At 31.0% G+C, this 26,975-nt stretch overlaps 5 protein-coding genes and 1 pseudogene across 5 annotated transcripts; 2 read left to right on the top strand and 4 right to left on the bottom strand.

The window, feature by feature from the left end:
• Positions 1-1,590: 1,590 nt before the first annotated feature.
• On the bottom strand, positions 1,591-2,584 carry LOC123923344 (uncharacterized protein At1g08160-like). The gene has a single exon (XM_045976031.1). The coding sequence runs from the start codon at positions 2,448-2,450 to the stop codon at positions 1,734-1,736; it is 717 nt and encodes a 238-aa protein (XP_045831987.1). The 5' UTR covers positions 2,451-2,584; the 3' UTR covers positions 1,591-1,733.
• A 2,980-nt stretch (positions 2,585-5,564) lies between these two features.
• Positions 5,565-7,172, top strand: LOC123882008 (BTB/POZ domain-containing protein At1g55760-like). The gene is made up of 4 exons (XM_045930785.1): positions 5,565-5,889; positions 5,982-6,115; positions 6,245-6,363; positions 6,442-7,172. The coding sequence occupies exons 1-4, from the start codon at positions 5,771-5,773 to the stop codon at positions 7,042-7,044; spliced, it is 975 nt and encodes a 324-aa protein (XP_045786741.1). The 5' UTR covers positions 5,565-5,770; the 3' UTR covers positions 7,045-7,172.
• A 2,192-nt stretch (positions 7,173-9,364) lies between these two features.
• On the bottom strand, positions 9,365-9,796 carry LOC123920769 (S-protein homolog 2-like). Its single transcript, XM_045973081.1, has one exon. The coding sequence runs from the start codon at positions 9,794-9,796 to the stop codon at positions 9,365-9,367; it is 432 nt and encodes a 143-aa protein (XP_045829037.1).
• Positions 9,797-14,117: 4,321 nt separating this feature from the next.
• LOC123882058 (subtilisin-like protease SBT5.3) lies at positions 14,118-18,729 on the top strand. Its single transcript, XM_045930844.1, has 9 exons — positions 14,118-14,249; positions 14,341-14,505; positions 14,578-14,701; positions 14,936-15,458; positions 15,743-15,840; positions 15,932-16,180; positions 16,281-16,395; positions 16,677-16,887; positions 17,224-18,729. Exons 2-9 carry the CDS (start codon positions 14,376-14,378, stop codon positions 17,775-17,777), a joined length of 2,004 nt encoding a protein of 667 aa, XP_045786800.1. The 5' UTR covers positions 14,118-14,249; positions 14,341-14,375; the 3' UTR covers positions 17,778-18,729.
• Positions 18,730-20,138: 1,409 nt separating this feature from the next.
• Positions 20,139-20,674, bottom strand: LOC123923440. The gene has a single exon (XM_045976131.1). The coding sequence runs from the start codon at positions 20,476-20,478 to the stop codon at positions 20,278-20,280; it is 201 nt and encodes a 66-aa protein (XP_045832087.1). The 5' UTR covers positions 20,479-20,674; the 3' UTR covers positions 20,139-20,277.
• A 2,869-nt stretch (positions 20,675-23,543) lies between these two features.
• On the bottom strand, positions 23,544-26,759 carry LOC123920766 (annotated as a pseudogene).
• Positions 26,760-26,975: the final 216 nt, after the last annotated feature.

Here is a 26,975-nt window from a genome sequence, read left to right as displayed (position 1 = left end):
AGTATTAAATGAACAAAAATCACGCTCAGCCAACCATTGTGTGACACGTGTCCTACTTTTAAAAAGCAAATTATTCTCTCTCCAGGTTGTAATCCAGTGTGGCGCAGGCGCTGGAATCTGATGGATCAGGATGATCTGGGCTGTCTGATTGATCAGACAGTCTTGATGAGATCAGATCTTGGCTGTCTGATGGAAATCAACGGTCTGTAACCATGGTCCTTCGGTACGCGCGCGACACTGGATCCGCGTCTATTAATGGTTTCGGAAGGTGGGGCGCGTGTATATGGTTGGTAAAATTACAGAAATGCCCCTGTTGCTCTATTCTTTCAAAAATTAAAAGAATGGGTATTTTGGTCCAATTGAAAAGGTGCACCTTGCTAACTTAGACCTAACTAGGGTCTAAGTTAGAAAACCTCTATATATATATATATATATATATTGAGAGAGAGAGAGAGATACTTTTGGAATCCTAGTTGATACCACGTCATTGATCAATTATTTTATGGACTAATGATCAATTATTTGTCAAGCCCTTTCAAACCTTTGGCTTTAACTATTTTAGAGTCAAAAAGTGTCCCAATCAGAGCAACTGATAAAAGAAAACAGTAACAAAATGCTAACTCAATGCATGCTTTAGCAGCCTTGTTAGAACTTGGAAGTTACCAGCTTATTCGAAAGGAGAATCTCTTAAAGGTGTGTTGGTAAACAATTTAGTCAAATGCTTAGTCAGTAAGTTATTGTTTTTGTTGTAGTCTAAGGTGTATACCTTATTAAAAGTTACAAAAGTGGTTTTTTCAAACAAACAAATAAATTATGCAAATCTAACATGGAACTTTTGAAAAATAGCTTAAATGTGATCCTTACTATTATTAATAAAAAATGAAAAAATTAATAATTTTTTTTGGTCAAGTAGCCTTGTGGCTAAAAATTCCACCTTTAAGTTGATAAGTGGGATGACCGGGATTCAAATCCCGACTCCGTATATATAATGAAATGTTCATATCGACTGAGCTAAGCTCATCAGAATATATCTTATTAAAATTTGATATAAAATATATATATAGTAAAATTGATAGACAAAATATATATTATATGTCCAAAAAAAAATGATAGTATAATATAATTTATCCTAGCTACTAAACTTTTATTATATAGGAGGTGCAAATGAGCTAATTCGTAAATGACTTGGACATTAAAAAGAAAAATTATTCCAAATAATAAAATATTATAAGGACATTTAATATATAGAAATGCGAATTTAGATCGTTAAATTCTTATTTCTTAGTAATTAATTAGTGTCTTCAAAGTTTGAATTTTACCGCTAGACTTGTTAGAAGAAAAAAAATACTTTTGCAATTTTCATAAAATATTTTTCTAATATAAATATTTATCATAGGAGATAAATCTTCCTCCTAAAATACTAGTAAATGAAAATAAGTTCATTTTTTATAATTTGAAGGGCTTGAACACCCTACACTTAAATTTCTATGAACAATTGTAAAAAAGAATAGAAATTATCAAATAGTATCTTTCTTTTAATATATAATTTTTTCTTTCTCTTTTTCATTTTGAGATGAATCATATAATATGTAACCAAAAAAAATAATCATATAATATATAACTCTTTTGCACACTGTAATTAATTTACTATATATCCAAGAGTATAAAAAACTAAAAAGAAAAAAAAAAGCAATAAACAAGCATAAATAAAAAATAAATTCTACCATGCCTATTCATGATCGAGTTGTTATGCATTGTTTAGCTACAAGAGCACCAGCTGGTGGAGCAGTCATTTCAATTTGGCACATACTATGGAGCCAGAAAGATATATGTATAATTCCCATATTAACCTTCACCTTAAATGTTCCCTTTGCATAATAGTTCAATCTATTGTTTTGCACCTCCTTTTCAAGTTTCACACCCACCTCTTGGGGCAAAAAAACCAAACTTGATATAAACTTCACTTCTTGCAATCTTGTTTCTCTTGGCTTTTGAGTAAAAGACTTTATTGTTTGAGATGCTATGAGCCTATTTGAGTAGAGAAGTTCAATATATAAAGACTCAAACTTCACATGAACTCTTCTATTTGGATTAGTAAAATTTGTTCGAAGATCGAATTCACCATTGAGGTATTGTTTTGACTCAAAATATACAACATTTAAGGTTGCATTTGAAATATCAAATGAAGGGTTACTTGGTTTAAGTGCAAGGTAACAAATTACTGTTGCAATTCCAAAGAAAATAAGAACAAGACTAAATATGAAACATAGTATTGCAGCAAACCATACAATTGGTTTAGTCTTTTGTTGTCCATCAACCTTAAGTATTGCTAATTTCCTTGATCTTGTTCTAAAAGGATGATGAATTTTTGGTTGTTTTGTTGATGTGACAATTTGTTCAGGAGAAATTTGAATAGTTTGTTCTGAGGTTGGGGATATGTTGGGTTGCATTTTTGAATTGGTACAAAAGGGCAACTCAATCAAACAAAGTTTGTTTGAGGAGAAGAGATAAGAGGTGATATGTTTATTTAATGGTGATGGATTAAAGGAAGTGGAAAGGAAAAGAAGTTTATTTCTTTTTTAGTTTTTTTTAATTATAAAAATGTTTAGGTGAGTTCGATCATGTGATTCATTAGGGTCAGAACATACCTAAATATTTTATAGTGCGTCGACAAAGATACATACATATCATTCATCAACAAATTATTCACGCTAGTAATAGAAGTTGAACTCGCATCCTTGCAGAATATGAAACAACTCTTTATCGGTTGGAACAACTTTTTTTTTAGTAATTTATTTTTTAAAAATTGATTATACCTCAACTTCTATTATTATTATTATTATTATTATTATTTGTTTTTTTAATTATAGAAATGTTTAGGGAGTTCAATGTTCTGATTAATCAGGGTCTGAGTAAACCTTAAGTCTTTTATAGTGTGCTGACAAAGATATCTACATATCATCCATCGAGTTATACACATTAGTAGTGAAGTTGAACTCATATTCTTGTAGAATATGAGTCAACTTCTTATTAACTGGATCAATTTTTAATTAATAATTTATATTTTTTAAAAAATTGAGTAATAGTTAGGTGTGGGGACAAGGCTTTCTATTTTTTTCTAGGTATTGGCAATTAAAGGTGGTGTATGAAAGCTAAAGTTGGGTCACATTTGATGTTTTCTAGAATTTGAATGTCCATGCTTTTGGAATGCGACAATGTTTGAAAAAATTAAAAATCCTAAAGGGTTATAAGCTCAAAGAGAGCACTCACTTTTTTCATTGCTTCTTCTTTAAGTCTTCAAGTTTTACATGGTTTAGACTTTGTCCAATTATAATGCATGTATGTATGTGAAAATAGTGAATGTATATAATATAGTGGTGTTCCATATGATATGAAACTATTTGGTGCCACGTAGGATGTTTAAGCACTAAGAAAACATAACAGCCAGAAAATGAGCCCTTTTAGTAAAGGTCCTTGTTATTGTTTATAAGTAATCAATCAATCAAATTGGATTATGATCCAATTTAGGTGAGCTTTTTGCCTGCGGGATCTTAATCATAAATTCAAAATGGACTAAACTATTCATTTAATAATTAGTGATCATTGATAAAGTCTACGAATACAGTGTTCGTAAGCTAAGTTCAATTGATAAAAATATCATATTATATAAGTAAAAGAAGCGAAGGTTCGAATTCTAACTCAAGTTATTTATTTTAAGGTATAATTCTAACCACCAGATAAGGGAAGAGGTACTGATAAACCGAAACAAGAAAATATCTTAGCCACGGTTTTACCATGGCAAATGTATTACTTACTCAAAATCCCAATAACCGTGACTAAAGGGGAAAATTGCAGAGACGTTTTAAGGTGCGTTTGATTGGTAAAACAGTAGGATTTAACAGAACAGTACAAGACAAAACAAGATAATACAAGATAGGATAAAACTGTACCGCAGAGATATAAGACGATAATATTTATATATTCGAAAATAAAATGAGTATTTTTCGTATTTTTCATAGTTGTATTGTGGACAAAAAGTTGTCTCGTGGTTCAATGAGGGACAAAAAATCTTGTTTTTGTCTTGTCCCCTGCTACTTAATTTGTCCAGTCTCTTAACCAATTTCAAATCAAACAGGATACAACAAAAGTTGTCATGTCCAGTCTCATGTTTTTTAGCAGATCAAACCCACACGTTTGAACCTATCAATCTTATTAAGTGCGTGAATTTCACCGACATCTTACTAAAATAAAAAATGAAATATTCGATTGAATGGATGAAGAAACCAAAAAAACTAAATGAATTTTTTCCCCCTAAAAATAGAGATGGCAACGGGTGCCCATGGGTGCGGGCTTGACACTTACCAAACCCACACCCGAAATCATCACCCAAACCCAAAGGCTGTTCGGGTGGCAAAACAACACTCACGCCCACACCCATTGGGTTCGGGTTTTTTCCACCCAAACCCGCAGCACATTTGAAAATAATTTGCAAATTTAAGAAATTAAATTTCAACATAGACTTTGAATTAAATTACAACTAAAATTAAAGTCTTCCAAGGAAATTCAAACATAAACTTTCAAGAAATTACAACATAGACTTTCAAGAAATTAAATTACAACTAAAATTTAAGGTCTTCCAAGGAAATTGAGAGAGACTATGGGGTAATTAGGTAATTATAAAATATTTCGGGTGGGTGTATGGGTTTCGGGTGTGGGTTTGACTGATACCAAACCCACACCCATATTATCGGGTGTCACCCGAACCCAAACCCAAACTCAAACCCAGTCAAATCGGGTTTCGCCCGTTGCCTTGGGTTTGGTTCGGGTGGGTCTCTCGGGTTTGAATTTTTTTGCATTCCCTGCCTAAAAATACTGAAAACCCATTTATCATAACGCTATTTGAGCCCCCTTTATTGTTTCACCCAAGGGCCAAGGCTAGTCCATATGCCCAACTCAACATTCCACAGTATGGGCCCTTATAACAATCCAATTTGGGCCTTTTGTGAGGCTCTCCATGATTTCTCTTTCCACCCCCAAATTTCTTTTCTCGCACGAAAAAAAATTTGAACTTAATTTTATACATTTGAAATTTATAATTCAAATGCCCACTATACATGGTTTGAAACCCTCTTGTGAAAAATAAAATTTAAGATTGGTACATACTTACCATCTTATTTTTCTCTAATCATACATAGAAAAAGATTTCGTGCAATAATTGCAGAACACAATAATCAATCAGAATAGTCCGATTTAATTTTAACGGTAGCGATTGATTTCCTGCGACATACTTACATATTGTTTTCAATATAAACCAATTGATCTAAGATCGATAGTTGAGACTGAAAACTGTATATAACCGCATGTAATAATTATAGCCGTAAATCTTAATTCATCATCATACATACACATACTGTATACAGTACATTAAACAAATCTATCGATTCTTTTCCTTCCCGTCACGTCTATCTACCTTGCCTTACCTTACCCTACTTTTCGTATTTTAATGAAACACAACACAACACAACACATCATTATTAGTCCAACATAACGTTATTTCCTTCTTTTTCTTAATAAAAGCATTTTATTTCCAAAAAACAAAACATTTTAGTACTTATCACGTTACCAACTTGTCAACTTGAAATGTGAGGAACACCAACCACATACTTCAAAAGAAAACATTTAATGAAGAAGTTGTTGAATTAATACCGAAATTATAGTTGAGTTTAAATTTTAGATAAAAAGAAAAAACAATTAGAGAAAATCTTAGAATATGAATGATTATGCATACAAAGTTGAAAGAATGAATCGCTTAATTCAATGGAGAGTTCATAATTTATCAACATGCACTTATATGAAAGCTGATCCATTCAAAATAGCTATGTGGAATTGGTAAATTCAAGTTTATGATTTTTTTTAATTTTTTTTTTTTTTTTATAGTATTTGTTGATATATTGATAATTTTTGTTCTTATGATCATGTAGGCATTTATCAATGGAAAAGAATTGTGGTTTACGTATTGAATTATATCCAGAAATTTCCAAAGAAAATTCTTATCCAATTGCATCTTTCATAATTAGTATTTATGGTGGAAATAGCAAAATCTTGACTCAATCAGGTGATTTAAGTTCTATGATTAAAAAAAGTTATCGTAATTTAGTTAATGGAAAGATTATTTGATTTAATAAGGTAGTTATAGTATAAGTGAAGTTAATTTTTTTGTTTTATTTTTTGTTTTATGATGCAGAAATAAAAGATAAAGTTCTTAGCAACAAGGATTGTTTTGTTTGGGAGATTGAGGTTCCATTACCTGGAAAATTTATAATTGACATTGAGTTTCTTGATTTGAAAACTACATGTACAAAGGTAAAGTATATGAACATATTCTTATGAAATTACTATTATTTCACCTCATTTACTATTTTTTTTTTTATTTGAATAAAGGGTGGAGAAGCTTGTTCCATTTGGTCTAATGGATTTATACAGAAAATACAAAATGCAACGGCCCTTGAATCGCTTGGTCGAATGATAAGAGAAGGTGTTTATACAGACATAACAATCAACGTTAATTCCGAGGGAAGCATAAAAGCTCATCGAGCTATTCTTGCTTCACAATCACCTGTTTTTCGCAGCATGTTTTCGCATAATGTTAAGGAGACCGATTTGTCTACCATAAACATCGAAGACATGTCAATCGAAGCTTGTCAAACATTTATAAATTTTCTTTATGGAACTGTCAATGATGATGAATTTCTTATGCATAGACTAGACCTATTGCACGCCGCAGATAAGTACGATATTTATGACTTGAGAGAGGCGTGTGAAAAGAGTCTTCAAGAAGACATTGATGCGAAAAATGTACTCGAGAGACTTCAACTTGCATCTTTCTATCGGTTAACAAAGCTGAAGATTAGTTGTATGCAATATCTTGTAAAATTTGGTAAAATATATGATGTTCAAGGTGATTTAACTACCTTCTTGCAAACTGCAGATAGAGATTTGATTTGTGAAGTCTTTCACGAAATTCTTGATGCATGCAAAAAGTAACATAGATCTTCCAACATTTTAAAGACAGGAAGACTATATGTTATTTTTTTCTCGATTGAAACGTACATATATAGGTAGTCTCTTGATTTGGAGCTATTTATTTTTAACGGCACAACTTGTTACCCGTCTATCTTTTGTTTATGTCTAATTATTTTATATATATAATTTCTCTTATCTTTGTAAAAAAATTTTAACAATCTTGTATATATTTTTCTATGGTTTTGTGGTGTACTTTTTCATTCTTAAAATAGTTTGATACACTTTTTGTTAATGCAAAAGTACATATGTTTTTTTGGTACATAATGCAAAAGTACATATTTAAGTTAGTACTAATGTCATATATAAATTGAATTATTGTCAAGCAATATTGTCTGACATCATAATGAAGTTATGTTATTACTACTAAGGTGTTCTAGATGCCGTCATAATATTTAAGGCACCTAGAGTTATCTTAACATATTCCCACCGGTTCTTAATATAAGAGAAATTTGACTTTCTAGATACATTGGATTTGCAATGAATCTAAAAAGTAAAGTGTATCTTATATTAAGGACCGGATGGAGTAATATTTAGATGACATCACAAGTTTATTTAGATGACATCATTGCTAGAATACATATAAGAGGACAAGTTACATTAAATTAAAAAAAAAAGTAGTAAATTTTTTTTTTGTTCAAGTAAATAAGTAGTAATAATTATTCCAATTCTTATATTATTTGGAAAACAATATTTTAAAGCTTAACTTTAGTCAAATATGATATTTGACCTATTTTAATGAGCTTGTTCTTTTGCATGAAATTTAAAAGGAAAACATAGAGAATATGGGAGTGTTGCATCCTCTCCATTATGTATACCATGACTAAGAGTGGAGCAGAGTACTCTGTTTTACAAAAGCAGAGCAAGAGACAAAAACAAATATGCTTTTTATTTTTATTTTTATTTTTTATAGATGAAATGACAAGTTTTATTGGAAACTCGCACATCAAAAGTGGAGAGATTGAGATTTGAACTCCGGTTATAGTGTCCGATACTAGTAATTTTGACATTTCAATCCGTTGAGCTGAGATTTGCGGGCTTGTTTTATTCAATGTATGTTTAAGTGTGTTTTCTTTTTTGGGGTCACATAAATTAACCATATAAAATTACTTTTTGGATAAAAGTGAGTAGAATGTAAAATTATTTATATTTCAATATATTCATAGTAAATATAAGATGAACAATAAATTTGAGACAAAAAGTCAATTGTAAGAGTTAAAAGCTACAAATTATAATTTAAAATTAAAATAAATTCCTGAGCCAAAATTAATTTTACTCAAAATGATCAAACATGTTAAAATTAATTTTACAACTCTTAAAATAGTAATTTTAACTTCTATAAAATATAATTAAACATACACTTAATTAATTGACTATGATATTGACAAAGATAGTGTAAGCCATTAAATATCTTAGTTTATGACGTCAGAACTTGATCTGAATCTTCTCCTTTCAAAACTTCTACATGTCTCTCAACTAAATATATCAACCTTAATTCATATAAATCTAATAGCTAAGAGAGAAAAATAATAAAAGTGATGAAATAACAATCTACTCCTTCCGTCCCAAAATAAATGACATATTTGACCAACTTCACGTTGAGACAAATAAAAAAATAGCTAAACATGCCTCCCAAAAATGAGAAAATCATTTCCAAACGAATACTCCCTCCGGTCCTTTTTATAAGAAACAATTTGGAAAAAAAATTTTGTCCTTTTTATAAGAAACAGTTATTAAATTTATTCTTACAATTCCATTTTTACCCTTATTAAATTGTATCCATTCCAAAGTTATGCATTAATTAGAGTGATATATTCCCTAAGGATAAATTAATACACCAAGGTTAGTTTTGGAATAAATTGTAAAATTTTAGAATTTTTATTAAGAAAGATAAGGTTTCTTGATATGTGTGTTTTTTCCAAATTATTCCTTATAATAAGGACCGGAGGGAGTATTACATGAGGTACTAAATTGACACTTAAATAAAGCTAAAAAAAATGTACATACCATGAAACCAACTATTTTGAACTCTTATAATCATGCACATCTTTTTCAATATTTAAGAATGATTAGATATTTTAATATGCTTTACTTTTAACCGAATAATTTATATTTAAATATATTTAATAAATCTTATATGTTTTATTTGATCACAGTAATTATAAGAATAAGATAAGATATATAGAATGTACAAAAATAAGAATAAGATTTATAAGGATGCATATAAGTTTTATTTCTTTATATCATGAGAACAACCTTTATATAATGAAAAATAAGTATTATATTATTTGATACCCTTATTCCATGGAAAGCAAATAGGTTCCCCATGATCTGGAATTCTGCATGGTCCTGATTTGTGAACATTCCAATTGCAATCATCAGAATCAGTTCTACCGCTATCACCATCTATGAATATATCAAAATAATGAAATTCACCAGTCCATGCAAAGGAACAAAAGAACAGTGTTGTGCCAATGGGCCATTTAGGGCGAAAACTCCAACTAAAGCTATCGTTTTGATGTAGAAGATGTTCTCCGAGATCATCATCTTTAGATTTACAATGAAGAGTTAAGTCCAAATTATCTTCTAAAGTGTTAACAACATTCACATGAGTTCTAAAAAGATCTATAGAGTTATCATGAACCCCGTGAATATTGTGCACTGATAGCAAAGTTAACACACACAACAAGACGACTCTTTGAAACAATGAAGACATTGCACCTTTTATTTTAAATATTAACTTATGTAATTAATGACAATACTGAACAACAGACAAATGTTAGAGACTTTCTGTTCAGAAAACTTAATCACTTTGAATATTAATGCCTGAATGATTCAAAGTATATTTATAGGAGAAAAACAATTACAAGACTTACATGCATGAAGACAAGTGTTAAAAGAAATACTTACAATAAGACAAGTGTTAAAGAAAACAACATGTGACAACAAGTGTGATACATGCAACAAGCCAAATGTATAACATGCAATATGTTATTGTTGGATTCTACAATGGATGTTGGGTTATGCTTTTGGGCCTTCGGAAATTCCCCCCGTCCCCGGAAATTCGAAACGTGTTTTATGAAGTTTTCCTATTTCAAATATTATGTTTTTCATTATATATAGCCTTTATTATGGTATCATCGGACTAAAGATGGTATTCATAAATGTAGATTCAAATCAAGATATTTAGTACGAGTGGTTAATGAGTCCTTTTTACGACGAATTGTTTGAGAGAACTCGAATTCGATTGCAAAATGGGGCTATTCTTAGCCGAACTTTAGTTATATATATATATAGGGGTTTTCTAACATAGACCCTAGTTAGGTCTAAGTTAGCAAGGTGCACCTTTTCAATTGGACCAAAATACCCATTCTTTTAATTTTTGAAAGAATAGAGCAACAGGGGCATTTCTGTAATTTTCTGCAATTTTGCCAACCATATACACGCGCCCCACATTCTTAAACCATTAGTAGACGCGGATCCAGTGTCGCGCGCGTACCGAAGGACCATGGTTACAGACCGTTGATTTCCATCAGACAGCCAAGATCTGATCTCATCAAGACTGTCTGATCAATCAGACAGCCCAGATCATCCAGATCCATCAGATTCAAGCGCCTGCGTCACACTGGATTAAAACCTGGAGAGTGAAAAATTTGCTTTTTAAAAGTAGGACACGTGTCACACAATGGTTGGCTGGGCGTGATTTTTGTTCATTTAATACTTTGAACTCAATTATTTCGTTGTAAATTAATTTTTTATTTTTTTATTTTTATACCAAAATTCATAATTTTTTTTGTCTACAAATAGAGACTTGGTTCGTTTGATTTGGACACCGAAAAAAAAACGCAATTTTTCACTACCTTAATCTCATTTTTTGTCTACTAAATACGTTACTTGTGTGTTGTAATTTAACACGCACCACTCAACCAACTCACTGAAACCATTATACCAGGAAAATAGTAGATAATATTCTGGAACTTTTGGTATATTTTATGAAATTTTTGGAGACCTGAAACTATTTTTAGTTAATTAAATGAGATAAAACGGTAATTAAAAACTAATGTTTGCTTCTGAAACCATTTTACTGGTAGAATGGTTGCACATAGTTGTATTCTGAAACCATTTTACTGGTAGAATGGTTTCAATGAGTAATTTATTAATTGTGTTTGCTTCTGAAACCATTTATTCGGTACAATGGTTTCAGAGAGTTGTAATCTGAAACCATTTTGCTGGTAGAATGGTTTCAGTAAGTTGATTATTAGTTATTTGCTTCTGAAACCATTTAGCTTGTAGAATGGTTTCACATAGTTGTATTCTGAAACCATTTTACTGGTAGAATGGTTTCAGTGAGTAATTTATTAATTGTGTTTGCTTCTGAAACCATTTATCTGGTACAATGGTTTCAGAAAGTTGTAATCTGAAACCATTTTGCTGGTAGAATGGTTTCAGTAAGCTGATTATTAGTTATTTGCTTCTGAAACCATTTAGCTTGTAGAATGGTTTCAGAGATTTGTACTCTGAAACCATTTTTCTGGTAGAATGGTTTCAGTGAGTTGATGTAAGGTAGTGAAAAATGAGATTAAGGTAGTGAAAAATTGGGTTTTTTTTTTCTGTGTCCAAATCAAACGAACCAAGTCTCTATTTGTAGAGAAAAAAAAATTATGAATTTTGGTATAAAAATTAAAAAATAAAAAATTAATTTACGACGAAATAATCGAGTTTAAAGTATTAAATGGAAAAAAATTAACGTAGCCAATCATATGCTGACACGTGGCCTTACCTTTTCAAAAAGTTTTCTCTCTCCGCCCATCCTTCCACCCACGCGCGCCTGTCGACGCGTGTGATGCACGCGCGTGATTTTTGTCCAATAATAGCGTGACACGTGTCCTGGGGGGGAAAAAGAAGTGGGGGGCGCGTGTAAAATTGCAGAAAATTACAGAAATGCCCCTGTTGCTATATTCTTTCAAAAATTAAAAAAATGGGTATTTTTGTCCAACTCAAAAGGTGCACCTTGCTAACTTAGACCCAACTGGGTCTAAGTTAGCAGCCCCCATATATATATATGATTCTATCATAAAAAAATGATATACCAAGTATTCTACTAAAATAGATCTAAACAAGTTTCGGTATAGTTATTACTTGCTACAAATTTCAAGGAGAATCAATCAGAGGAACAACAAATTAATAAATATTCTGATATAGATTTATTTTTGGATCTTGAAGTGATGCAATGACGAATAATAACTACGTTCGAGGTGATGATATTAAAGTGGCAAACGTCATCGAATGTCTGAAATTTACGTTGAAGTTTATAATTCGAACTCGGGTGAAAGTGCCTGGTCAAACACCGCGGAAACATACATGATATCCTTTTAGGGGATTGTTCTTTTGAATGAAATTTAAATTAAAACAATGGTATATTTTCAACTCACACGTTAGTACACAAACCATAAATTATCTCATTGTGACATGTTTTTTGGGGAGTAAAAGTCTTCCCTATTCCATCCATATATTTAATTTATTACATTTTGATCAAAGGGTAGGTTTCAAAATTGATACATACCAATTCTATTTATTATATTTCATGATGAAAATGGAAAATTACACAATCACATCATGTTATTTGTAGTTACTGTATAATTGTTACATACCTATTTGTAACATTTTTAAAGCAAATTGATGGTACATTGTTTCTTTTGGAATTAATTATGGAACAATTCACATGTATTATTTAAGAATAAATCCAAAAGAAGGCATGAACTTAGCTATATAAGTTGAAAAAAATACTTAAGCAATTCAACCTAAAGAAAAATTATGTCTTCCTCCATTTTTCAGCTTATTATTTCATCTTTTCTTGTTTGCATCTTCTTCTTGCAAGTGCAACCATCCTATGGAATTGGAAAGGTGAATGCTAAAATATATGAAAATTATGTATTTAAATATGATTATAAAAAATTCACTATAGTTATTCATCATCACAAAACAACTTATGTTTCTAATGAATTTTTTGTTGCAGTCCTATGTTGTTTACTTGGGAGCACATTCTCATGGTCTAAATCCTTCTTCAGCTGATTTAGACTATGCAACTAATTCCCATTATAGTTTATTGAGCTCCATTCTAGGGAGGTATAGAAATTAGATTATTTTTGGCTAAATTTCATATTTCGTCCTTTACATTTATTTTAGGTTTTATGTTAGTCTCGTGCGTTTAAATTTTTTAAGTTGGTATCTTATGTTACTGATGTCAGCATAAGTTCATCTTTTTTTGTCAAATTTTGAGTTAATTAACTCTGTCTAAAACGTCCACACACCCCTAAAGTTATCCACGTGGGTGTTTCTAGTCATGTGGACGTTTTTAAGAGAAAATTGACTAAAATGACTAACTTGTGTATTATAACATAAGGGTCCAACCAAAAACTTTTTAAACATCTGTAATCAACTTGAAATCTAAAGTAAACGTAAGAAACAAAGCATGCAATTTAACTATAATTTTTTTTATCAATTCCAATTAATTACTTCAAAAAGGATGACAAGAAAATTATATTGATTTTATAAATAAATATTCACAGCCATGAGAGAGCCAAGGAAGGAATATTCTATTCCTATATATAATAGACACATCAATATTCTAGGGAGGTATAAAAATTAGATTATTTTTGGCTAAATAAAATATTTTCGTCCTTTATATTTATTTTAGATTTTACGTTAGTTCCTTACATTTAAATTTTTTTAAATTAGTCCTTTATGTTACTTATGTTAGCATAAATTCATCTTTTCTGCCAAATTTTGAGTTAATTATGTAAAAAAAACGTCCACATAGCACCCCCTAAAACTGTCCACACGGGTGTCTTTGTTGGTCTTGTGAACATTTTTAACCGAATATTGACTAAAAAAGACCAACTTATATTGAAACTTTGTAAACTTATAGGATCAACTTGAAATATAAAGTAAACTTATTAAGGGACCAAAATATGCAATTTAACCATAATTTTTTTTTATCAATTCCAATTAATTACTCTAAAAAGGATGACAAGAAAATGATATATTTATTTTATAAATAAATATTCACAGCCATGAGAGAGCCAAGGATGCAATATTCTACTCCTATAATAGACACATCAATGGTTTTGCAGCAATATTAGAAGAAAAAGAAGCAGAAGAGCTAGCAAGTAAGCAAATTATTAGCTTCTGCTTCTATGTTTTCAAATTATTAGATAAATAAAAGTTATTTTAATTTTCAAAAAACAATTTAATGTGCAGGGAATCCAAATGTAGTTTCTGTATCTTTGAACAAAATGCATCAATTGCATACAACAAGGTCATGGGAATTTCTTGGACTAGAAGGAAATAGAATACTTCCTAAGTACTCCATTTGGGAGAAGGCAAGATATGGTGATGATACAATCATTGGTAACCTTGATACAGGTATATAAGTTTCATACAGCCAAACCATGGCATATTCATTTGATTTATTGACACAATACTTTTCTTTAATAGGTGTATGGCCTGAATCTCAGAGCTTTAGTGACCAAGGAATGAGCCCTATTCCATCAAAATGGCGCGGAAATGGGATATGCCAAATCGACAATTTTATTGACTCCAACAAAACTTATTGCAACAGGTCCATTAGTCCTCCATCCTCTTGATAAACACTTGTATATATGTAGTATCGATACTTCAGATTGAAGGTGTGTTTGTTGTCCAATACATGTCGGTGTTTGATACGGACACATGTCGTTACGTTCAATTACTGGTGTCGATGTGTCAGTGTTTCGTGTTATCCATGTCTATGTGAGTATTTCATATCCAACCATCATTCTTAAAGTTATTGACATTTATGACTTTCCGCATACAGGAAGCTTATAGGAGCAAGATTTTTCTACAAAGGTTATGAGGCATATGCAGGAAAACTCGGTGCATTATTTTACACCGCACGGGACACGATAGGTCATGGTTCTCACACACTATCAACAGCTGGAGGTAATTTTGTTCAAGGAGTAAGTGTTTTGGGCAATGGTAATGGCACTGCCAAAGGTGGATCTCCGAAGGCTCGTGTTGCGGCCTACAAAGTGTGTTGGCTACTTGGCTGCAATGACGCAGATATCTTAGCAGGTTTTGAGGCTGCCATAAGTGATGGTGTTGATGTGCTTTCAGTTTCTCTTGGAGGAAAGACTAAAAATCTGTTTACAGATTCAGTTGCTATAGGTTCCTTCCATGCAGTTGCAAATAGTATAGTAGTAGTTAGTTCTGCTGGAAATGATGGACCCTATTTTGGAACTGTTGTAAATACGGCACCTTGGTTATTCACTGTTGCCGCTAGCACAATTGATAGAGACTTCACCAGTTATGTTAAACTAGGTGACAACACGTACATTAAGGTATTGTTCTTTTAATCATTTCTTGTATACATTGCTTGCGTAAAAAGTACTGGTCGATCAATCTACCAGAAAATGTTGATTAGTCCTTGAAATTATACTGGTTGATCAATCTAGTCCCTTAACGTGTAGGTTTTTCATTGGTTTTGATGGAGAGACTAAAATGATTGACGTTCTTTAATAAAAAGAACTAATTTGCTATTTTGTAAACTTGATGGACTAAATTTCTCGACTCTTCAAATTTGAGGACCAAAAAGCTGATTTACTGTGAAATTTTTTATTGTTAGGGAACAAGTCTTTCATCTAAGGACTTGCCATCCCGCGAGTTCTATCCTTTGATTAGTGCTAAAGAAGCCAAACATTTCTATGTTATATCTAGAGAAGCGTAAGTGAAAATTCGACAAACTTCATTTCCAATTATTTGGTTTATATATTAGTACTTGGAAGAATTTTTTCATATATATAAAATCTTGCAGCAAGTTCTGCAGACATGGAACACTTGATGTCGAAAAGGTGATGGGAAAAATAGTGGTATGCCTTGAAGATGAATTATTTGGAATTGCTAATGCAGGTGAAGAAGCTTCTTCAGCAGGAGCAGTAGGAATGATTTTGGCTAGTGATTATAAAAGCTTTTATGATTTTACTGCATACCCTCATGTTTTACCTACTTCACATGTCAATTATTCTGATGGTCAATATATTTATTCCTACATCCAAAGTGAAAAGTAATTTTCTTTCTTCAACATAAATTTTTGTTTCCAATTTTTGTTATTAAATCTTTAAAATGGATTTCAGCAACTAATGGGTTCTCTCTTTCTCTTGCAGTAACCCTGTTGCTTACATAACAAAAGCAATAACAGAATTTCCAATTATTCCAGCTCCAGTGATTGCTTCATTTTCATCAAGGGGACCTAGCACAATTCTTCCATCAATTCTAAAAGTTTGTTATTTTTTTTCTTACATTATCACCTTAGCATACTTACATTTGCTCCTTCCATATATGAAACACTGACGCAGACACCTGACATGACACTAACACTAACATGTAGAAACTGACAATAATTTAAGCAAATAAAATTAATTGAATGTAACTACATTTGACTGTGTCGAACACGAGAATGCATCAATGATCGAACACTGGAACACGCCATTGATCTGAAGTGTCGGTGGTGCTACAGTCTAGATGGTTTTGTGACAATTGTTTTTTTTGTGTCTTTTCAGCCTGATATCACTGCACCTGGAGTGAACATAATTGCTGCTTACTCAGAAGCCACAAGTGTATTTGGAATAGAATCAAATAATAGGATTCCATATAATTCCTTTTCTGGAACTTCTATGTCATGCCCTCATGTGTCTGGCATAGTAGGTCTTCTCAAAACACTTCATCCTGAATGGAGTCCAGCAGCTATCAAATCAGCAATTATGACCACTGGTACCACATAGCTGAATCATCCAACATATTTCCATTTTTTTATTTTTCCTAGACAATATGTGTTTTTGTAGGGCTAGCTTTGGCGCGGCGGTGTAAGGTTTGATGCCTTGTGACTTAAAGGGTCACAGGTTCAATTCTTAAAAATAGTCTCTTCGTTGACGATCTTTAATACTCCCTCCGGTCCTTAATATAAGAAGAAGTTCACTTTTTAGATACATTGAACTATTAAAGTGAACTTCTTCTTATATTAGGGACCAGAGGGAGTATGTCATATTTTTTATCATAACTAATAGGCTAATTGAAGTTGAACTTGACACAAGTGTCTGTCTATTTCAGCAAGCAAAACGGACAACAGCAAAAGACCTATCAAGGATCGATTCTACGAAAATGCAACTCCATTTGCATATGGTTCGGGTCACATTCAGCCTGATCTTGCTATAGACCCTGGACTAATTTACGATCTTAATGTGGTAGATTACTTAAACCTATTATGTGGTTATAATCAAAGCCATAAACAAATTAAGGCTATTTACAACAAGCCTTTCATTTGTCCAAAGTCCTACAATGTGTTGGATTTCAACTACCCTACAATCACAATACTTGATCTCGAGGACAAAACCGTAAATGTTAGTCGAACTGTTACAAATGTTGGACGTCCAAGTACATATATCATGCAATCCAAGGCACCTGATGGAGTTTCAGTTGTGGTTGAGCCAAGTTACTTGAGCTTTAAGAAAGTTGGTGAGAAAAAATCATTCAAGGTTATTGTGATGAAAACTATGGATAATGGTGATGATGTTTCTACTACATTGGATTATGTATTTGGGGAATTATTGTGGACAAATGGAAATCATAGAGTAAGGAGTACTATTGCAGTGAAGTTCAAGTAGAAATTAATTTCATGTCAATTGCTTAGAGTTGTAGAGCCATTAATCAATAAATTTAGAAAGTGATGTGATTTGTTATATAGTTATCTGCAGATTATAATCTTTGATGCTAATGTAAAGTTACAACTTATTTCAGCAAAAAAAGAAAGAAAAAAAAGTTAGAATTTATCTCTAGCATCTTATAAGAAATCATAAAATTTCATTAGAAATTTTTGGTCTGAGCTACTAAATCAGAGGGATTTTCTCCATCGTGATTCAAATTCTCTGTGAATACTGTTGTGTTGCATGAGATCACTTTAATCATAGTATTCACTTTAGTGTATATTTGGTTTTACACCAAAAAAAGTTGATTTTTTAGTTAATTGATACACTTCAAAGGATTTATATTTGGGTGGAGGTAAAGATTGTGAGTGGAGTGGAGGTTTGCGAATTCAGACCGAATTTGCAAGACCGAATTCGTGAAAGCACCGTGAACCGGTAGTTGCGAACTGATTCGCGATTCACAGGCTGTATAGCGAATTATGTGACTATGGTTTTGCTAGAGGTCTTGGTGATTGTGATGTTATAGTGGCGGAGCTTTGGGGTGTTTTAGTATGCCCGACGACTTGGTTTCCGGCGCATTGAATTGCATAGTGATTCACGGGTGGTAGTTCATATGGTCAACTATGCAGAAGGAAATTATTCAAAAGGTTGGAGCATTTGTAGGAGGATTTCTTCAGCTAAATTGGGAGGTGTGAATATGTAATATTATGAAGCAAATTTGTGTGTGAATGCTCTTGCGCATATAGGTTGTAAATTGGAAAATTCTATGATGTAATATGAGTCGTGTCCGACTCAAATTAGACACTTAATGACAGCTGACGCAGCTGAGACCAATGTTTCCAAACTAGTTTTAGTGTAACCTTTCCTCAGGGCTTAGGCCCTCCATTCAATAAAAAAAGAAGTTATATTTAAATACATTTACGTAAAAATAAGTTAAATAATAAATTATAAAATAAAAACTGTTTAGACTAAAAGCTATAAATCTTAGCATTAAGTTAGAATTAATTCTAAAAACGAAATCAATTAAACTTTGAGAACAACCAAACATGTCAAAATTAATTTCGACTATTTTAGAACACTAAACACTGTATTCCTTCTCTACTCCATAGCTCAAAAACAATTGTTATAACCTATCAATAACTCTATAGTCTATATCAATATATTTTATTGAAAAGGTTCTAATTACGCTTAGCAATAATTGGAAGGATTAACCTTTTAGTTGTGCACTAGGGGTATCTGATTATACCAAAAAATAAATAAAATACTCTTATGGAATCTACGATATCAGAAACATAAAGAAAAGAAAGTTGTATTTGTTAAGTTCATTATGGAAAAAAAATTTAAATTTATAAGAGAATTAACCTACTGAATTAAAATTTTGGGTAGAAATGTGGCGTCCCCTCTCCTGTGATCCTGGAGGTTGGAGCATTGACCCCAGACACTCGAACAAATAGTATCAGCGCCGTGATTCGGCTTGGTGGAAAAGCGAGAATAAATCCTGATATTGAATCAACTATATGATGTGAGAATTTACACTTGGGGGATAAAGTTGGATTTCGGTTAAGTCTCACATAGTCACATCAACTATATATGAGAAGAATACTCGTTAACCTAATGTTAATTTTAAGTATAAATGACATCTTCCTCTCTTATAGTTTTTTTTTTTTGAAGAAGCTAAATTAGCCCACCCAAATTAACGTCAGAGAGAATCGAACCTCAGACCTCAAAAAAAAACACACTCTCAGGTCTCAAGTCAATACCAATACACCAACCCAGTGCAAGTGAATTACAAACGTAAGTAGTAACTAAAACTCACTAAGAATTTTGTCCAAAAAAAAAATTCACAAAGAATGAAGGGTATATGAATATATGTGTACATGGCCCACAAGAAAAACCATCACAAGCTAAACCAACTTTTAGCAAAAAGCCACACGTCTTTCATGCATGACTCTTGTTAATTTTCAGATAAGGATTGATCTTAAACAAAAGCTACATGAATGAATTTATGTTTAATTCTTCTCTAAAAAAATTGATTATGCATGACTAAAATCGATTAGAATGTAAAAAAAATTATATTTTGTATATACATTCATATATAAATATAAAAGTGAGTTAGTAAACTATAAATTTAATTGTAAAAAACTAAAACTCAATTCTAAAATTTTGAGAAGCTATAATTTCCAACTTAAAGTAAAATCAATTAAGTATACTCTAAACTTGTAAAAATTACTATTGAAATTGAAGCCAAACATACACCAAGACTATGGATTACGATTTTTTGTTAAAGGACAAAAAAACAGTATAATCACCGAAACAAAGATATCATTAAAAATTAAAATCAACATTAATCCCAATAAACGGATAATTACAATGTATCAATTCCAAAAAATCATCATTAAAATCCCAGAAAAATTACCTAAGACAAGAAGAACATTAAAAATAAGAAGAGAACAATACTGAACTAATACAATGGCGGCGGCGCATAACCCAAGAACGGCCTTCCACCACCAACACCACCACCGCAAGAATCACAGAAACTCAAAGTATCTTTGATTTTGTGAAATCCATGATTGAAAACTCCGAATCCAAAAACAAACCCAATCACGATCACAGCAATAATCAAACACGTGCAAAACATGCACACTCTACCCCCACAACACATCTCTAATCAACGATCGTTGAAAACAAGAAAGTTTCAACCTTTTTCTTCTGGGTATTTTAGATCTGATGAAAAAATTGTGATGATAATGATGAATTTAAAAGAGAGAGAACAGATAAGTGTTAATGTAGGGAAAGAAAAACGTTTGTGTCTGTCTGTTTGTTTGTTAAGGATTGAAACGTTTTGTTTTGTTAGCTTATAAGGAAAGCTAATATTAAAAACAATATTTCCTTTTAAAGATGAAAAAAAAGATAATATCTTTTTGGTTATCTTTTTCAATTGAAAAACTGAATTTGTTGCATGATTTACTACTTAGTTTGTTACTATGGATGGATTGAAGGGGTCATGGTGAATCCTACTTTTAAGTTTTGGTATTTTAGTTGTGGCTGGATTGTGATCAGATGGTTTAGATTTTAAGTTACGTATTTATAAATTTTTTAAAATTTATTCTAGATTAATATTGTAATGATAATGATGCCCGAATATATCACAACTCACAAGTTTATCTCATTGTTTCAAAAATTATTTAGAATGCTGAGTAATTAAAGAATTGAATTACATTAATGTAGTCGGGATACAATCACTATCTTGATATTATATTATTAAGATTAAGATCAAACGATTAAGATTTTAACATAATTTTTACTTTTTTTTCACCAAGATAATTTTTTTCTTTTTTTTTTATTGGAGATAATTTCTACTTTTATTTAATATAATTTTTTTTAAGTTTAAATCAACTCAACTCAATTAGAAAATCACAAATCAATGACTACTTGATTGCATGCACTCTGTTATTGCACTAAACTCTCATTAGTAAACTAGTTTTTTGACTCAACTTATATTTTAATTCAAAATTTTATAAATTGAAAATTTAAATTAAACACAAAAAAAAAAGAGTAAACTCTAACTTTTTACTTTGTTGACAATGTTATATAGCAAACTAAGAGCCTTACTTATCAATAAATGTTGACAATGCGTGTAAAATATTTGAGCTTTTAACAAATACAACTTAAGTGATTAATAAATTTCCTTTAAAACAAATCGTTTGGAAGAACTAAAGTTCAATTCTTAATAGGAACAATATTTGTTTAAGCTCATGTAACAATTCAGTTTTAGAAATAATTAAGAGGAAAAAAAAAATTAATATGTGTGTCCAATATATAAAACTTGGTACCCATGACACACTTTCATGTGAATGGCCCTTATGTTATGCGACTGTAATATTTTTTTCGCACATAGACAAAATGACCAAATCATTATAAATTCATGCACAAAAGTGAGGAAGTTAAGGTTCGAACATAATCATAACGTTTCACCTAACAATTTCAGTATTTTTGTCAATTAAGCTAGAACTTGTGGAATTTTTTGTTGAGTATTTGACAATGGTAAATTGCCAAAAAAGACATGACTTTTTATTAAAAAAACAAACTTATTATAAATGAGTAAAATTAACGTGTACGTTTTGTTGTCAACCTTAAATAGCAATGTTGAAGGCAATGTGTTAGATGATGAAGTGGTTGAGTCTGTTACAACAACTACATTTAGCTTTGTTGGAGAGTATGGATATGGAATCTAAAAAATTTGGTGATTAGTCTCTAGTGAAATTGACCAATGAATAAGGTGGGTAAGGGTAAGTGGTAACCATGAAAATAGTCTTTAAGATAAGTTTTTAATTGGCACAACTCCAAATAAAATTTATCTAAGCGCATACACAAAAAAAAATTAAATAATTTAGTCAAATCATTTAATACTAATTCATTATTTTATCTTTAAATTTTTTGAATTTTTGTGTGTGTTTTCAACATACTTCGTATATCATTTAGTGTTGTGCCTAGTTAAGAATTATCCATATCTTAATAATTTATGTTTTTATTTTGGTAAATGGTCTCTTTATGTGTCAAAAAGAAAAAGTTAATGACTTTTTCAAAAAATAATTAATTTTATCCCTCTTCTTTGTAAAAAAAGAAATACTTTCTCTATCTCAATATTAAAAGTCATTTGAAAAAATTTATTAATTTGACCGACAACTTTATATTTTCAAAGATATATCGTATACTTTTTAAGAAAATTCATAGAACACTAGTTAATGAGCCTAGTATTATAAAATATTCCTTCCTATCTTTTTAAAATATAAAAAAAATATTTTTATAATATAAAATTGACTTTTTTAATTTCTTTAACCAGTTGAGAAATACTAGTTAGTATGACTTAAACTTTAACTACTAAATCAATAGAATATTAGGTAAAGTTATTTGAGTCAACCCATTAATAATTATTTTTCTTAATTCACATGCACAAAACATAGAGCATCACCCATTGACCCCTATCATATTACACAAATTTCATACATTATCGGCAAACCAAAAGTCTATAGAAAATACTACTAGTACAAAAATAATCACCAGTATGTATCCAAAAAAATAAAATAAATAATCACCAGTAAGTAGAATGATCCATAGATTTTAGATCATCGGACAATTTTTATTTTTTTGAAAATTCAGTATCTAATTTAAGGATTAATTAATTCGAGAGAATTAATCCTACGCTCTATTTATGGGGCTATTTAAAGAACCGTCTGACAATTGATAGTTGTTAAGTGTAGAGTTTAACTTTTTAATGCTTAGCGTTGTAAAAAAAAAATATAGGAATAAATGTTAAACTCAATAAACAATAGTTAGAAAACAAGAACACTGTTGAAACCAAGAAGAAATCATAAGAAAAGTTTTCAATTTTGTTTAATGGAAAATATATATCATATTAAATAAAACAAAAATATACCGGTATAAATAGAGGAAAAAAATAATCAAAAGAACAATAATAAAACGATATAGCAGAACCACTTGATTATCATCATAGTAGACTCTCACGATAATATGAAAGACTTGAATCAGGCGATCCAACACCGACTAGAGTCTAGAGGCATCAAAATTCAACAGCAACAGCCCACCAATCGCTATAAGTTCCCGAGTCTAGAGGCATCAAAATTCAACAGCAACAGCCCACCAATCGCTATAAGTTCCCGGACAAGAAAAATTTTCAAAACTGAAAAGTATTCCAACCCAATTTAATTAAGGAATAAATTCGCGAAATATTTCGCAAATTGTATCCTTATCTAGAGTTTTTATAAAGGCATCAAACTCATCCCATATTTCATGTATTTTATCAAATTGCACTAAATATTTAGTAGAACTAATCTTCAAGCTTGACAATTGATAGGAATATGCTGTTTGCAACATCACAAATATATTTTTTATGTTGATCTTTTCTTGAAGACGCTTTTCACACTCCTTTTTCAAGTCATTAACATCATATTTCTCAGCAGCATCCAATAAGTCCAAACTATAAATCTCAAGTTCTTCATCTTTGATGTTATCATATAGATAATTTATAAGTGCTTGACAAACTTCAAATGACATGTCAGAGATGTTTATAACACATGTATATTATTCTCCTTAAAATCATGTGTAAACATGCTATCGAAAACCGGTGACCGAGTCGCAAGAACAGCTCGATGAACTCTTATGCTTTTCTCAGATGAAATGAGATCGATTGTAGTGTCTGTGTGGATACTATCTTTTAACATTCGATCAAGGGTTGTTGGTCTTTTCCGCTTATTCTTTATTCAAAAGTTTAAACAAATAGTTTAGAACTTGAAGTAATTAAGTAACATTTATAAAAGTACACTGTACATAGTACCATGATTATATCAATACTAAGATGTTCAAAAATAAATGGACTAATTAAGTTGGCATGATTATAACAAGTTCATCATATAATATAGTTAATTAGCTTAAGCACCTTTGTTATATTGTCTCAAAATTATATTATTTCCGTTCCAAATAAGTGACACTAGTTGACCACTTCGTAAAATAAGTTGTCAATGCATAACTTTGACCAATAATATCAAATTATAAAATATTTTTGATATTTTTTAAATATTCATTAAGAGTAGAAATATGTGCACATACCTTTGGATATGAAATCTTGAGATCTAGGAACTCAACTTCAATACATGAGGATCTTTCACCATAATTAGGCAACGAAACATTAATATTAAACGTCCAAGTAAAAGCATCAATTTCGCTAGTAATGAACTTGTCTTTCGCTTCTGCATCAAGGTGGAAAATATAAATGGTAATCAACCAAATGAGAAATTCCTTTAAAAAAAAAAATACCAAATGAGAAATCCTCTCTATTTTCATCGCCGACCTTTCCCTCGCCCACCATTCGATCAAAACTCGATTTTGAGAGTCGCTGACGTGACACCTGAGTCACTTAATTGATTTGTCACATCGGTGTTGACTTGGTCAAAATTGGCCTTTTGTAAAAGGAGGCAAACATAGGGGCCAAAAGTGCTATTTTGAAAATTAAGGGCCAAAATCGCAAATTTGTAAAACTTATGGTGCTAAAAGTGCAATTTAACCTAATTATTACATTATTTACTTTCTTTTGGACTTGATCATTTCATGATTTACTTAAGGCTTAACTATACATCTGGACCCTTACGTTTATTTTAGGTTTCAATTTGGTCCCTTACGTTTAAAAAGTATCAATTTGGTCCCTTACGTTTATTTTAGGTTTCAAGTTGGTCCTTTCCGTCAATTTTGTCACATGTGGCAGTCAATTTGCATACGTGGACTGACACGTGGCACTTGGACACGCTGACACGTGTACTGTTCAAACGGTGTTAGTGACAAAACTAACGGAAAGGACTAACTTGAAACTTAAAATAAACGTAAGGGACCAAATTGATACTTTTTAAACGTAAGGGACCAAATTGAAACCTAAAATAAACGTAAGGGACCAAATGTGTAGTTAAGCCTTTACTTAATTCCTATTCTACTGTTTAGAGTACCTTGATTAAATAGACTTTACTTTACTCTTGGTTAATTCCTCATAATGATCGGGGTTGGGAATCCAAGCAGGTGGAGAGGATGTATTCCAAGGAACTTTCCGCTCCATTTCCATTTTTGTGGAGAAAAAATTTTCGACTTCGAAACCCCGAACATATATAATCCTCATAGAGAATTCCGTTAACAGATGCAACTTAACATGTCTACTGAATAATAGAGAGAGAACCGGTAAAAAAAAACTATTTAAACTTGAGTAAGTTTTCTATATTACCCCTTTTGAAAAGTGTAAAAGTGTAAAAATGAAATAAATATCTAAAAAAATATAATTAAATAAGGATATATTAAGTGTTTTTTTTTCCTTATAAATGTGACCGAAGTGAGTACCTAAGAAATAAATCTAAGAAATTGCAATTAAATTGAACAAAAACGTAAGGTTCACCTAATTTTGCTAGGACTTTTTCATGTTTTCCAACAGATTCAAGAACACGGATTTTGAAAGATGCAATAGGAGAGCTAAAATCTATGGACTTTGCTGGATATAATTTGATGGTTGTATCTGTTGTATTCGTCCCCCTCGAGAGTGATATGTGCCTTAGTTTTATTTTAGGAGTAAAAATGAACAAGAAAAAAAAAACTTAGTATTTTGTTGTGTATATATACATATACACAACAAAATACTTCATTCAAAACAATTTCCTACATTATAATGATTAATTAATGGATACCCAACATTTTGTGTGATTTGATTAAAGATTATGTCCATTATTTCAACAAAGAGAGAATATGTGCATTATTTATTGAAAAAAAAAAACTCAAGTCTTATATAGATTAAATAACAACTTTGTGTTTGTCCTGTGAACTTAGTTTAGTCGATAGGAACATTGCATTGTATATGCAGATAAAATGTTGAAATTGCTAGGTTGGACGTGATGGGGGAGTTTGACATTCGCTCCACTTTATGTATATGAATTTCTAATGGCTTCTCATGTTATCAGTACCAAAAAAAACTCTTCTATAGAAAGTGCTTATTGGATTTGTTAGCAAACCCTAATAGAAGGAAGTTCTTCATATATTTCAATTTATTGTCATAATAAATTGTTGCTCTAACCCACTAAACAAAACAAATTGGAATTGAAGAAAAGCTATCACATCTCTATACTTCTTATATGAAATTAATACTATTTTTTAGATTTACCAAACAATATTAATATGGACCAAATATATCAATTATAAGATAGTTTAATAAACTACAATTTATCACATGAAAAAGATTACATAGTAGTAGGAGAGAAATAAGAAGAAAAGTTACCAATTCCACTTTGCTATCTTGAAAGGTTCGGATATGGTGGTATAGCTGTGGGAATGGAATCTAAGTGATCTCCATTGAGCAAGATAACCAACGGTTTCCACTTTCACTGGATTGTATGCCATCCTATTCCTTCTTTTGGTGTTTAATTTTTGTTGTAACAATATATTGTATGTGTTCCTATTTGTACTCAATATGGGCCCCACGTGATTTTTAGGGTTTTTCTTCTCACGGCTCTCACATGCATTTTATTTTCTTTCAAAAAATGACATATACGGATTCTAATTTTTGAACGTGTGAAATATAATTTTGTCAAAAGAAGGTCCCAAGTTCTAAACCAT

The sequence above is a fragment of the Trifolium pratense genome, linkage group LG4 (assembly GCF_020283565.1).
Source record: "Trifolium pratense cultivar HEN17-A07 linkage group LG4, ARS_RC_1.1, whole genome shotgun sequence".
Taxonomy (NCBI): Eukaryota; Viridiplantae; Streptophyta; class Magnoliopsida; order Fabales; family Fabaceae; genus Trifolium; species Trifolium pratense.
This window is presented reverse-complemented; position numbering and strand designations above follow the sequence as displayed.